This window comes from Hibiscus syriacus, unplaced genomic scaffold (genome assembly GCF_006381635.1).
Source record: "Hibiscus syriacus cultivar Baekdansim isolate YM2019G1 unplaced genomic scaffold, ASM638163v2 tig00110387_pilon, whole genome shotgun sequence".
In the NCBI taxonomy this organism is placed as follows: domain Eukaryota; kingdom Viridiplantae; phylum Streptophyta; class Magnoliopsida; order Malvales; family Malvaceae; genus Hibiscus; species Hibiscus syriacus.
Genome location: NW_024062717.1, coordinates 2146883 through 2160992, shown reverse-complemented (window position 1 = coordinate 2160992; position 14110 = coordinate 2146883). Strand labels below are relative to the sequence as shown.

General features: G+C 35.2%; 2 protein-coding genes across 2 annotated transcripts; both read right to left on the bottom strand.

Moving 5' to 3' along the window:
• Positions 1-5397: 5397 nt before the first annotated feature.
• Positions 5398-7808, bottom strand: LOC120122381 (probable WRKY transcription factor 51). The gene is made up of 3 exons (XM_039141503.1): positions 7441-7808; positions 7215-7355; positions 5398-5629 (listed from the first exon to the last, which is right to left on the bottom strand). The coding sequence occupies exons 1-3, from the start codon at positions 7806-7808 to the stop codon at positions 5398-5400; spliced, it is 741 nt and encodes a 246-aa protein (XP_038997434.1).
• A 1413-nt stretch (positions 7809-9221) lies between these two features.
• LOC120122800 (crocetin glucosyltransferase, chloroplastic-like) lies at positions 9222-10615 on the bottom strand. The gene has a single exon (XM_039141881.1). It carries the CDS (start codon positions 10598-10600, stop codon positions 9272-9274), a length of 1329 nt encoding a protein of 442 aa, XP_038997812.1. The 5' UTR covers positions 10601-10615; the 3' UTR covers positions 9222-9271.
• Between the last annotated feature and the right edge of the window lie 3495 nt (positions 10616-14110).

The following is a 14110-nucleotide window of genomic DNA, read 5'->3' as shown; positions in this document are numbered from 1 at the left end:
CTCTCTGAGTTCGTTTAGAAGTATCGGATGGTACAACATCAGTGATTTTCGAACTTGAGACCGTAACACCTTTGTTGGCGTTGCAAGTGTTGACATTATTGATCTCTCGCTCTTTGTTCTTCATGGGAGGCTTATCACTGGAGTTACTTCCCTCAATTTTTCCTTGTTTTATAGCTAGCTCGATCATCTCACCAGCCATAACTAGATCTGAGAAAGTTCCCGATGTAATTACCACTAGGTGCCCACAGTAAGGCGTCTTCAAGGTCTGTACAAACAGCTTTCTAGTTTCCTTTTCATCCAAAGGTGGATGAACTTGTATAGACAGATCCCTCCACCTCTGTGCATACTGTCGGAAACTTTTGTTATGCTTCTTTTTCAGGCTCTGCAGCATAACTCGGTCTGGTCTCATATCATTGATATGCTTGTATTGTTCTAAGAAAGACTTGGCTAAGTCTTTCCATGTCTTGATATGAGTTCGGCTGAGCTGGTTGTACCACCGGATAGCTGAACCGGACAGGCTCTCTTGAAAGTAGTGAATCAGGAGTTGGTCATTTCCCCATATCCTGCCATCTTCCGATAGAACATAGTGATGTGGGCTGATAGACAACTATTCCCATCGAACTTCTCAAACTCAGGGACCTTAAACTTTGGTGGAAGCACCAAATCTGGAACCAGGCTCAGCTCATTGCGTCCACTCCATAATAATCATGGTCCCCTTGAACCATCTTCATCTGATCTTCTAACATCTTGATCTTCTAACATCTTGATCTTCTCTTCCGTCTTCTTTGCCTTATCCTCCTCGTCAAAATCCGGGATATGATAGTCTTCCGGATGATTGTCAGTGTTGGTTGCGGAAGCTTGTATATTTGCACCATATATGGCTTTCCCTTTGATAGCAGATGACTCCACTTGTAATCCGGGTAAGATCCCAGGTGAGACAACCACTTGTGGGGTTGGTGGTATAGTGACTCTTTCAGATGAACCTGCCCCTGGTATACTGGCTTGTTGGAGACCCAATAACCTGGCCATAATTTTATCGACCAAGGACTCCTGGCTCTTCTTGATGGACTCTAGGGTACTTTAACTGTTCTGAGCCATCTTATCCTCCAGTTCTTTCTGCAGTTTTACCATATTCTCTTCGATTTGCATGATTCTGGCATCCATTCACCTCTTTTTCAAGCGGGTGTTTTATGGATGAAGTGTGTCCAACGCTTGAGGTGGTGTATCCATAATTTATTCCTTTATTTTGAAGCATTCTTTCGTTAGTTAATGAGAATGCAAAGAAAATAACAAAATGCAAAATATGTCTAAATGCATGATGCATGAAATGTCCGAGGCATTGATCTAAAAAATGTGCATGTTATTATGAATAATCCTTATTGGGGACAAAAGTGTTTTATCTTTTAAGAGACTAAAAATATCATGACAACTTCTGACATGCTGACTAGTCTTCTGCATTCTTCTGTCACCGATTTAATAACCTGTCGTACCACTCCGGCTTCTCTGGATGAACCATGCAAATGTTGAATTACTTTTTGTATTGGCCCAAGAAGTCTCGAATGACTGCATCTCGGGCATTTATCTTTTGTTGAGCATGTTCCCAACGAATACGTCATTGGAGCCCTCAATTGATAGGAACTATATAAAGTTCATTTGTCTGTTTCTTGAATTCGTCAGCAATGGTCTCCAATTTCAGTTATCGTTTTGCCATTGTTGTCTTTGAAGGGACTCCAAAGATCAGTAACCCTCATCTTGCCACTGCAACCTCTGTCAGTCAGTTTTTCTAAGATAGACTTTCATTGTGCTTGATGTAGACTCGATTCATTCTGAGTCCTTTATAACGCAACAGAGTGATATACTCTTCAATTGTGGTCGCCACGTCCTCGGGATTAAATGTGACACATAGTCGCCTTGTAGACTGTCCTCCATATTTTCATCCCTTGTATTACAACCCCTTTGTCCATTAATGCAGATTATTCATGTTTAACAAACACGTTTTTGGTGGATCAACACCTGTTGTTAAGATGTAAATGCTAAAAAAACAAACACAAAGGCAAAAAGTTAGTAAAATAAATAAATATAAAAAAATGCATAAATGATGAAAGAAAAAAAGAAAAGTAGAAAGACAAACAAATAACAAGGTTATGGTAAAAACATCTTAGGTTTTGAAATGTGGTTTTGGGGTAGGCTCTAATTCTCCATAGTCTCCAGATTTAGGTTCTAAAAAACGGTACCCGAGTTCTCCTTACCGGTGCCCCCTTGGGATTGCCAGACCCTTAGTCCTAAACCCATCACAGGCTTGTGTGGACTAAGTTAAACTCGAAAGGACACATTCCCTTATGCCCATACGGAGAATAAATTCACACGAAGGCATAAGGTATATGAATCCCGAAGGCTACTTGCTAGGCCCATACGGTGAATAAATTCACACGAAGGCGTCACTTTCACCTCCACTTAAAACGGGTTCGGAGCTCGGGTTTAGAGTCTTAAGTGAAAAAAACTTTGAAGGCTGAAATCATGAGAAAACGATTAGTACAACTATTTACTCGAAAATATAATTAAAAGTAAGTAAAAATGATCGAAATGTTACTTTAAAATTTTAACTTACCCTTTTCGTTAAAAAGACAACTGGAAATTACCTTAGCCTAACTCACTTACCTGTCTCCAGCGGAGTCGCCAAGCTATCGGAACCTTCTTTCGGTTAGGCTCAGAATTGGGCTTCGACTTGGATTTAATGGATTGAGAGTCGACGCCGATCGTTTATTTTATGAAAAATAAGTCGATCAGATACCTTATTTCTTACCTGATCTGCGTCTTACCAGTGATATGTCGGATTCAGGAGTCGGTTACAATCAAGGAAGGGTTAGCACCCTTGAACTGCCCTTTCGGTACTACGTAATTTCCAGTTGTCATTAAGTAAGAAAATTGTAAATTTAAATTAAAAGGTAAAATGACGATTCAAATTACTTACCTCTAATCGTTTTGAAAACATACCCTTAAAGAATAAAGAAAAGCGTTAGAAAAACAAAGGTGATGACGATAAAGTGAAAATAAAGAAAGCAAAATAAAGAAGAGAAAATAAGTAAATAACGACAAATAAAATAAAGACGAAGTGGAAATGAAATGTACACAAAAGTTTTAAAAAAATAATATTAAAAAATACAAAGAATATATACATATATATAATAAGTTATTAGAATTAATATAATAGGTAAAAACAATAGTTAAGAAAAATAATAGAGAAATATTATGTAAAAATAAATAAATATATACAAGTAAAGAATGAAATAAAAAACAATTAATAGATATATATATAATAATAGACGCATGAATAAAATATTAATAGTATATATATATATATATAATGATAAAATATAATAGAAAAATAAACAAACAAAGATAAATAAAAAATATATACATATATAAACTGATATATATAACATAAAAAATCAACTTAAAAAAGATTAAAATATATATATAATACAAATAATAAAAGGAAATAAATAAAAAATATCTACATAATAAATAAAGGACTAACATGAAAGAAAAGTCAAAATTGGAGCCAAATTCAGAAGCAATCAATGGAATTAAAATTGATTTGGGGCTGAAATTGAAGTTATTTTAAAACCAGGGGGACCAAATTGAAAGAAATACGAGATCGAGGGCAAAATTCGAATCATGTAAGGGATTAAAACTGATTTAGGGATTCAAATAGGGCCATTAAGAACCAATGAGGACCAAAACTATAATTTACCCATTTATTTATCAAAACACGTGGATCCCAGGGTTTATGGGTCGGGTCAGTGGGCTAAATAGGTCCAGCATAAAAGCCACTTGTTTGGCTTAATTTATCATTTTCCTCTTAAAAAAACGAAGCCCCTCCCCTCAAAACAAATGCTCTCCTCTGTTCTTCATTCTGAAGAACCAACCATTGCCTGGGTTCATGGAAACCCAGAACACGGCCAACGCCGCCTCGCCGGCCGCCGTTGAACGGCGCCGATCGTCGTTCATCGACGGCAAAATCAAAACCTTTTTTATAGTTCGAAAGCACTTTTCCCCTATTTCTCAAAAATCGAATTTTTTTTACATATAACGGGCCTCGAGAAGTAGATCTAGATTCAAAGTTTTGAAGAACTCCCCCTGTTCATCGGCTAAAAATGGTTTTTTTGTTCGATTCGAACCAAAAATGGCGGATACACACTCATGCAAGGACCACGCGAACTAGAAGGTAAGCAAAGATATACCTTTCTTTTATTTATTCTTCAAAAAAAATGCTTCGAATGCTTTTACAAACTTTTTTGAGTTTTGTGTGACTCGTGATATCTCTATGTTATTGTGTGTAATCGTGTGTGTGAAAAATCCTCTCCATAACCCTAGTCTAGTTACATCATTTTATAGTAGAGATAAGTCCTACTTTTAGGAGTTTCACTCCGAATAAAATTGCTAATGCATGATATTGGTTGCTTTGTTGTCTTCGTGGGTTGTTGGCGAGGAAAATGGCCGGTTGTGTGGGGCGAGACGTGTGGCGCGAGGGCACTTCAAGCGGCAGAGGTCATGCGGCGCTTGGGAGAAGCTTTGCTAGGGTTCTGGAAACCCTAGCTTCAATGGGTCCTGAACTGGTTCGGGCCTGGGGCGTGTAGTGGGTTGCAGCAGATGGGTAGCTAGGCCACTTGGGTCACTGTTGGGCCTGGAACATGTAAAATAATAGATTAATGATATGTAATATATGCTTATTATATATATATATATATATATATATATATATATATATATATATATATATAAATATTAAATGTAACGCATATATAATTGGATGAAATTGGGTGTCTACACTACTCATATGAAATTATTTTAAATTTAAATTATATTCAATGTATAGAGTAAAAGAATTTAGTTTAGAAAACATACAATAAAATAAATTTTAAAAAAGTTATTAGAAAATGTCACTATTGGATAATTTATATTTTTAGACCATCAAATTTAACTTTAACTTTTATCTAGGGTATGTTTGGTTCACCAAAAATAATTTTAGAAAAATAAATTTTAGAAAATGAATTAATTTTTTTTAGAAAGAAGCTTCCAAAAATATTGTTTACTATTTGGATGATGTAATGTAAAATATTTTCTGTCATTTGATAATTTTTCTTGAAGCGGATGGCATAAAAGAAGGATGATAGCAACACATTTCAGTAGAACGTGTCCAAACTGAAACCATCCCCTAAATACAAAGCTGCAATTACAATAATTCTAAGGATATAATATGTGTATAAGTTCTTTTTATTTTTATTAGTCTAGGGTATGTTTTAAAGATAACTTACATGTTCGTACCCCTATAATTCATGTTGCTTGAACTTGAGACCTAAAAGAATAATAACAATTTATTTACAACCAGATCACTTAGTTCATGTTGTGTATAAGTTCTTCATGTAGTAGAAGGGGAGGAGGAGGAGAAGCTTTGAAGGTAGAAGCATTGGGGGGCGTGAGAGGCATTTGGTTATGGTAAAGCATGGATGGGGTCTCATGGTTGTGAACACCTTCATATGTTGTTATCTCATAACTTCCATCATTTATGTCCCTTTCGATCCTCTTCTTCACATTGCATCCTCCACTTGAGCATTTATAATAATGCCTGCATAACCCAACAATATTGTCATCTCAATCATGATCAACCAACAAAACAAACACATCATATATACATACACATACACCGTTAACCTTATATTTATATAAAAGTATATTCGATGATTTGTGTAAATAATACAAGTGTACAAATCACCTTATGCCATTCAGATTTTTTCTTAAATGCTAATATCTGAATTCTATATTTAATATTTATTTAAACATTTGTAAATATGAAATTTTCATGCCAAATTGCCAATAGCAAAGCATTTATTTTGCTTTTATGTGGTCCAGAATTTAAATTTTGAGAAAAGCTGTGGAGTGGTCTTTTCAATGCTTCCATGGATGCCTCACACAGCAGCCCTCTATCCCCAATTTCATTCATAATTCATGACAAACGAGATAACATAAAACGAGTTGGCCGACCGTGCGGTATAATTTTTTTTTCTCAGCAAGAGAAATTTTATTAATAAAGCAACTACTTAGATTGCCAGCCTCGTTAAATACCTCCTTAGACCTAAATGGAAGAAACAAGTACCAATAGCTAAAAAGAAAAAAACCATGGAGACGATACAGAATGCTAATATCCAACTAACCAGACTACTCAAGCACTAAAATACTAACCCAAAGTTAGCAAACAACTCAAATTACAGACATCTAAAAGAGGAAATAACGATCTTATTATTACCACGCCTTAAACATTGATTCTCTCGATACCCCTTCTAATGCCAACCGAGCTGCCATCCCATTACCTGATCTCTCCACGTAACTTAATTTGCTCTTATCAATTTGTTTTGACAATGTATCAATTTCCAGGCAAGCATGCCATAAGTGTCATGGGCGATGTAAAGGATTTTCAATTCAATTTAGGACCAGTCTAGAGTCGAATTTCACTATAAAAAAATGCCATTCCCACCCACCTTGCCTCCAATAATACTTCCAAGGTTGTTTTGATAGCAGTGACCTTAGCATGGTTTACATCAATTCTGCAAACAGGAACAGAAAATATAACCCGAATCGTACCACAAGTTGAACGAAGAACTCCACCACAACCAGCTTTGCCCTCTTTAACCACACCATCCACACTAAAGACTTGTGATGAATTGAATTTTTAGTTGGCATCAGCCCATAGATTATGTATGTGGATTTGTGGAGTGATTGATGCCTCTTCTACTTAAACAACCAAGGCTATTGGCAAACCTAGCTACTAATTTTGGTGTGCCGTGTCATTATAACGCAGCAGCCTACAGTTAAATTATATATGGCGTAGGTTTCATTTGAATGCAAAACTATGCGCTTCAGAAGTGATAGAAAGTGAAACAAAGTTATTCTTAATTTTCTTCTTTCATATGTATTCAAATTCACTTCTTTATATTTCCTATTGATGATGTAGTTTTATACATATTAAAATTTATAATTTTTTACTCTTAAATCTCTAATATAACTTCTTAAGTTCGTATTATCTTACATAAAATCTTGTGTTTGTCCCTGATTAGATCAGATGGTTTTAACATCGTTGAACTTAAATTATTCATATCTTAATCATATGTTTACCAATATATCATGCAATTAATAAGATAAAATCAGCAAATTACCTTGGGTTGGGGCTGTTCTTGATGGACTTCTTTCCATACTTCCTCCATTTGTATCCATCATCCATCACTTCTATCCCAGATTTCATTCTAAACGCAACTCGAACCTCCGATTTGTATTTCCCCACTCCATTTTTGCATTTTCTGCAAAATTTTAATCAAAAGAAGTCAATAAATACCTTGTGGGGAGGGAATCCACTGAAGAACTTATAATATATATATCACTTGCATGTTACTATTTTTTGAGGTTGCACCACTGAATTGAGTAGCTGCAGCCATGCTTTTCTCGGACGAAGCTATACTTTGCGACATGTATGTATCATCATCGAAGATGGCGTTGTCGAGCATAAGATAATCGGAGAGCTCGAAATCTGGCATGGGATTGAGGTTTTCAGGGAAGAAGGTGCAATTAGGGTTAGAGTTAGGGTTTTGATGAGAAAAGTCCATTTCTAAGGAAAAGCTTGACTTTGGTCTATTGAGAGTGTGCAGGAAGGGAAGCTTGTTCGGCGTAGCTGCAAACCATTTTATACATTCACTAGCTGCTGCTTCGTGGACAATTCCTACAGCGATGCAAGGAAGATTCTTCAGTGGTGCCATGTGGCATGGTGACGTCACATGGATGACGTATGAACTCAGCTTTATTGGCTTAGAATATGGGACCACTAGTGCACACAGCTCGTTGCTTTTGGTTATCGGAACCGTTAGTTTTAGGAGATAAGGAATCGTTTCTAATATACCTGGACCATAAATTTTGGTCTATATTTTGCATGCCGCTTCTTGGTTGGATTAAATTGATTGCACTTCATTTTGGTCCTTCCCATTTCTAATTTTGATATGCTAAACAGCTACGTTTCATCTCTCACTCCCTCCTGTTTTCCATTATGTAAAGTGTATGCATTTTTTATTTTTTTACCTTCTTTCTGATGTACTCCTTTTAACTATTATTTTCATTTCCCTCCAATCATTTTTCATCTTATGTGCTGATATAAGTTTTGAAAGATACCCAAGATTTGCTTTATCAACCGCCATGGGGTGTGCTTAATTTGCCTTTTTGCCGCCTGGATGGTTCAATTTTCATTTCTTTATTTTGCATGTTTTCCAGATTCTTATCCAGCAGAAAGAGACAAGTTAATTTCCAAGAGAAAAACAGACTCAAAGGTAGGGGAAAAGTACCGACAATATATGTCAATCAATTACATGATTTTAATTCCCCTATATAAAGAATAATCTCCAGTCTCAGATACATGCACAGAGGCAAGTTTTACAACTCACAAATTTGTTTGTTGTTATCCTGTACAGAGATTTAAATCGCGATTATAGTTGAGTACTTTTTGATTGAGTTGTGTTTATCGCGATTACGAATATAATAACTATTATTGCAGTGATTACAAATATCATGATCATACAATGACGGTTGGAGAAGACATCCCTACAGCTATATTATTTAAATCCCTGATCCAGTGTATACGAATGGGGCAACTTATACAACAAAAGGATTGTAAACTTATCGGAGTCAATAGGTGAGAAATGATAATTTATTGTCTCTAACACGTGTGTGTCATTAGGACATCTTTTTCTCGAGCAAAACTTCCAAGAAACACAGTGACATTAATGACTCTTTCATAAAATCCTCTCCTTGAAGGTTCAAACTATGTAAATAGACGGGCCAGAACGACATTTGTGAAGAAAGAAGAAAAATGATTGATTAGGTTTTTTTTTCTCAAATAACCAAAAAATGTCCTTTCATTAAAATAAACCGAATCCATACACAAAGCCCATACGTATTAAGGCCCAGAACTTGGATCTGATTGTCTAATTCACTTACATATATATAAGAATTTAAAAAGTTAAATATAAAAAAAATAAATATGAAATAATATTTTAATATAGTTTTATAAAATTAAAGAGTTTCACAGTAATTAACATATCCCAAAAAAAAAATAGTTAGACATGATTTTAAGATGAAAAAAAAACACAAAATGCACTTCAAAGCAAGAAGAAAAGCAGCAAATCAAGGGCTACTAATACTTGTTCAGTACTTAGTAGTTAGCTTGAAAGTTTCAACTAGGATCATTTGTAAGCTCTTCCACAAAGGCTTGAATGTTTTTATATGAAGACCCACCTTTTTGGACGGCTTCTTTTGCCAAATCCTTCCATTTCATGGCGTTCTTTCTAATTTCTTCACTTCCCATCACCATTTCCAGGCATCTTTTTATCTCGTAACCTTCAACTATTCCAACTCCATTCTCTGTCAGCCGTACACCTGTATTCCACACATCTCGGACAAGCTTGGAGTTTGTCCCTTGATCCACCCATTGTGGAAATGTCACCATTGGAACCCCTGAAACCAAGCTTTCAAATGTTGAGTTCCATCCACAGTGTGTCAGAAAACACCCAACAGAGGGATGGGAAAGAACTTCCACTTGTGAGCACCATGGCACTATCATCCCTTGCTTTTCCAATTCCCTTTGGCTACTCAATCCTTCCTTTTCTTCTCCACCACTTTCCCTTATCACCCATAGAAATGGACGGCCAGCTTCAAGCAATCCCTTGGCAAGTTCTTCCATCTGTGCTTTCGCCAACGTGGAAAGGCTTCCAAATGACACATAAATGACTGATCTTTCAGGCTTTGTGCTGAGCCATTCCATTTCCCTACGCTCTTTTGAAGCCTCGAAAGCAGATGGCATTAGTGGTCCGACGCCGATCAAATTGTAGCAATTTTCAGCAGCTTTTATAGCCTGGGGTTCTAATAGATCGAATGTGTTCACAAGAACTCTTGGCTTGGTTTGTTGGTCAAGAACTTGTACATGTTCTTTGAATGTTTGGAGTGGTACAACGTGTGGAGTTGGTGGAATGAAAAACGAAGGCAAATCGCGGCGAGAAAGTGGTGGCAACCCGGGCATTTTCACCGAAAACGTGGGGTCATCGATGTTCTTCGTAATCATCTCTTCGTACCCCTTGAAGTAGTGATAAAAGATGTTCAAGAGACTAGCAGGTTGGAACCAGAGGAGCGTGGACGGGATGTTAAACTCACGCGCCACCGTTGCCACCCAAGGAAGAAGAGTACAGTAAACGATGGAAGTAAAGAGGGTGCCCTGATCAGCAAGAAACTCTCTTAAGGATTGAGTACCGTGACTCTTAGTCTCTGACAAGTAACGGTTGATATCACCGGTGAGTTGAAAGACACTTTCGTTACCATCTGAAAAATAGGCGTAGGACAAGCCTTGGGGAGCGGGCGTTTTGGCCATTTGGTGCATGGTGGAGGATGCCGTCATGAAGGTGACGTGGACGCCGTTGTTGATGAGTGTTTTTGCGAATTGAAGGGAAGGGTTAATGTGGCCTTGAGAAGCGAATGTTACTAAGAGGACTTGGGGTCGTGGGTGAGTCATTGAAGGAAGGATCGAGCAAGAGATCAATAAGTTTTCTGGTTAGTAGACAGTTATGGGAATATATATATATATACAAAAAAATCTTTTTATTTTTTATTATTAATCTCAACCTTCTATTTTTATTTATTAAAGGATTTTAAATTTTTCTTAAAATTAAAAGAATTTTACATATATATATATATATATATATATATATATATATATATATATATATATATTACATCAAACGTAAAAATTTTAATTTTTATAATATCATTGAATTGAATGAATAAAATTAGACGATTAAAATTTTCTTTAGTTAATATCTTCTTATCTCTTATTGTATCTCAACCATCTATTTATATTCATCTAACTATTTTAAATATACGTAAAATTAAAAAAAAATTGAAATTAGACGATTGAAATTATCTTATTATTTTATTTAGTTAACATCTTTTCATCTTTTGTTGTATCTCAAATATCTATTTATATTAATCCAACGATTTTAAATATGTGTAATTTCTTTAAAAAAAATTTACGCTATATGGTTGGATCATATCTGTGTATATTTGAAAGGCTGCCAAGGTTTTTTATTCATGAAAATTTGGAGTATAAAATGTGACGTTTGCGGTGACGTCCAGTTCAATTAATGTTAAAATGGCAATAAATTATGAAAAGAAGCTTTTGTAAATTGGATTATGCATCTCATCCGTCCCCTCGTATTTTTGAAATTTGAGGTTACGGGGTTTACAATAGGTTAGTTTAGTAAAATAAGATATTAGATGTTTTAAGTTAAATTAAATGTTCGAATCTTAACGTTTGTTAATAGAGTAAACTGAATTGAAAGGGTTGTCATTGTCTTTGCAGTATTCGATCTGAATTAGTCGATTGATAAATCAAAAATTGATGATTATACCAAAAAAAAAAAAAAATTCTTTTAAACCAATTTTTAATTAGAATAAAATGTTAAATTTTAGATGTTATTAGCAACGGAAGGGAAGCTTTAGCAACAGATGAGTAGGTGTTGTGATTAGGGATGGGGCTGCTAAGGATTTTTTATTTGTGTGTGTGTGTGGGTGAGGGGTTATAATGAAAAGGGAGAAGAATGAGTATAAATATAATAATCATAGGAATGCTTTTGCAATGAATAAATTTTGCAAGTAAAATAAGGGACGAGTCTGCTAAAGATTTTTTATACTACTATTTTATTATTAATATGGGGTAAGTATAAGGTAGTATCTGTTCAAAGATAACTCTTAACTTTTCGACATTAAATACTTACAGCCGTGACTTTTATGGTGCATGAACCCGAGTTCTCAAGGAATAACAACAATTCCTTTATCACGGAGGCTACTTGATTCGTACTTATACTACAACTTATAAGAGTAGAGGCGAGAAATGCTCGATTGAGGGGAGAAGATATCTCTTGAGAACCCATGTCTCTCCCAAATATGAAGTATATTTTTAGATCTAGAGGGATGTATGATACTGAGCAACAATTAATAAATGCAATTAGAGAGGTAGAGTTGAGGCAAGACGAAGAAATGCTTTATGATGCCATGGAGGGTTTAAGCATCAACGTTGTTGGAGAATGCATCAAGCCAAGGAAATATCTAGCTGGTATACGCCCATATTTTCCAGGAGAAAAGCTCAACAATTGGACTATAGAGGATCTTCCTGTAGTTTCTAGGCTTAACCTAGAGTAATACTCGGAACCAACCCTTGTGTTTGTGCCCACGAGCATCAAGGGATCTTTTGTAATGGGCAAGCATGTTGATATTACTATCTTGTTTCTAATAAAAAGATGCTTTCGTTCATTTCTCAAGTGGCAATCATTTTTCTTGCATTTCATATTTTTTCATTTTTTGCAGTTTTCTGTTCATTCCATATTTTTCTTCGTAGGAGTCCCAATATTAACAGCAGGAATATTTCTGTTACTAATCATGAGATTGTTATTGAGCGACTTTTGTGTTTAGAAGACATAAATAAGTGTTAAAACGAGGTGGATTATAAAGTTTCAAACGAATTATTAAGACTCGTGGAAAAAGAAGACAAACAAATTTCGCCTCATAAAGAAGACGAGATTGTGAATTTGGGATCTGATGAAGAGAAAAGAGAATTGAAGATTGACACAACATTATAACGCGAGGCAAGATAGAGTTTGACAAACTTATTGCAAGAATTTAAGGATATCTTTACTTGGTCCTACCAAGATATGCCAGGATTGAATACATACATACTGGTGCACAAGCTTTCGATTTGGCCTGAGTGCAAGCCAATAGGGGCGTTTTGGCCATTACGGACATAGTGGAGGATGCCGTCATGAAGGTGACGTGGACGACGTTGTTGATGAGTGTTTTTGCTAATTGAAGGGTTTAGGGTTAATGTGGGGAAATTCTGCTGTGCGTCGGTTAAAAAATGGCGTAACTGGCTAAACAATTGATCGGTTAAAATTTAGACCGGTTATGTTATATCATTTAACCGGAAATATTATCAAGTACAATAACATATTAGGTAGCGCTTATATAATGTAATAGGTAGCGTTTATATAATAAAATAGGCATTTAACCGGAAATATTATCAAGTACAATAACATATTAGGTAACGCTTATGTTGACCTATTTTCTAACTAAACCGGTATATTTATACCGGTAACATTGCAAATTTACCTATTACATTATAATTATCGGTTTCGATGTTTTTGGGATCTATACAATTTTAAATGTATCGACACTTTATGTGTGCACCTCGTTGGGCATTAATTCTGGAAAAATGTATCGACACAATATTAAAAAGTGTCGATACATTATGTAGATCTATTTTCTCATAAAATCGGTATAATTCTACCGAGTACATTGTAAATTTACCTATTATATTGTAATTATCGGTTTCGATGTTTTTGGAATCGATATTGTTAATAAATGTATCGACGCTTTATGCGTGCACCGCGTTTGGCATTCATTCTGGACAAAATGTATCGACACAAATTTAAAAAGTATCGATACATTATGTTGACTTATTCTCTCATAAAACCGATATATTTCTACCTGTTACATTGGAAATTTACCTATTACATTATAATTATTTGTTTCGATGTTTTTGGGATCGATACTTTTAATAAATGTATTTAGACTTTATGTGTGCACCCCGTTTGGCATTCATTCTAGACAAAAAGTATCGACACAAATTTAAAAAGTGTCGATACATTATGTAGATCTTTTTTCTAATTAACCGGTATATTTCTACCGGTTACATTGAAAATTTACCTATTACATTATAATTATTTGTTTCGATGTTTTTGGGATCGATACTTTTAATAAATGTATCGACATTTTTGTTTACCCGTTCTCTCATTAAACCAGTATATTTTACCTATTACTTTATAATAATTGGCTTCGATGTTTTGAGGATCGATACTTACAATAAATGGATCGATACTTACAATAAATGGATCGATACTTACAATAAATGTATCGACACTGTTTTGGAAACTTTATGTTTGAGAACCAAGTTGGAAACAAATCTTTGTGT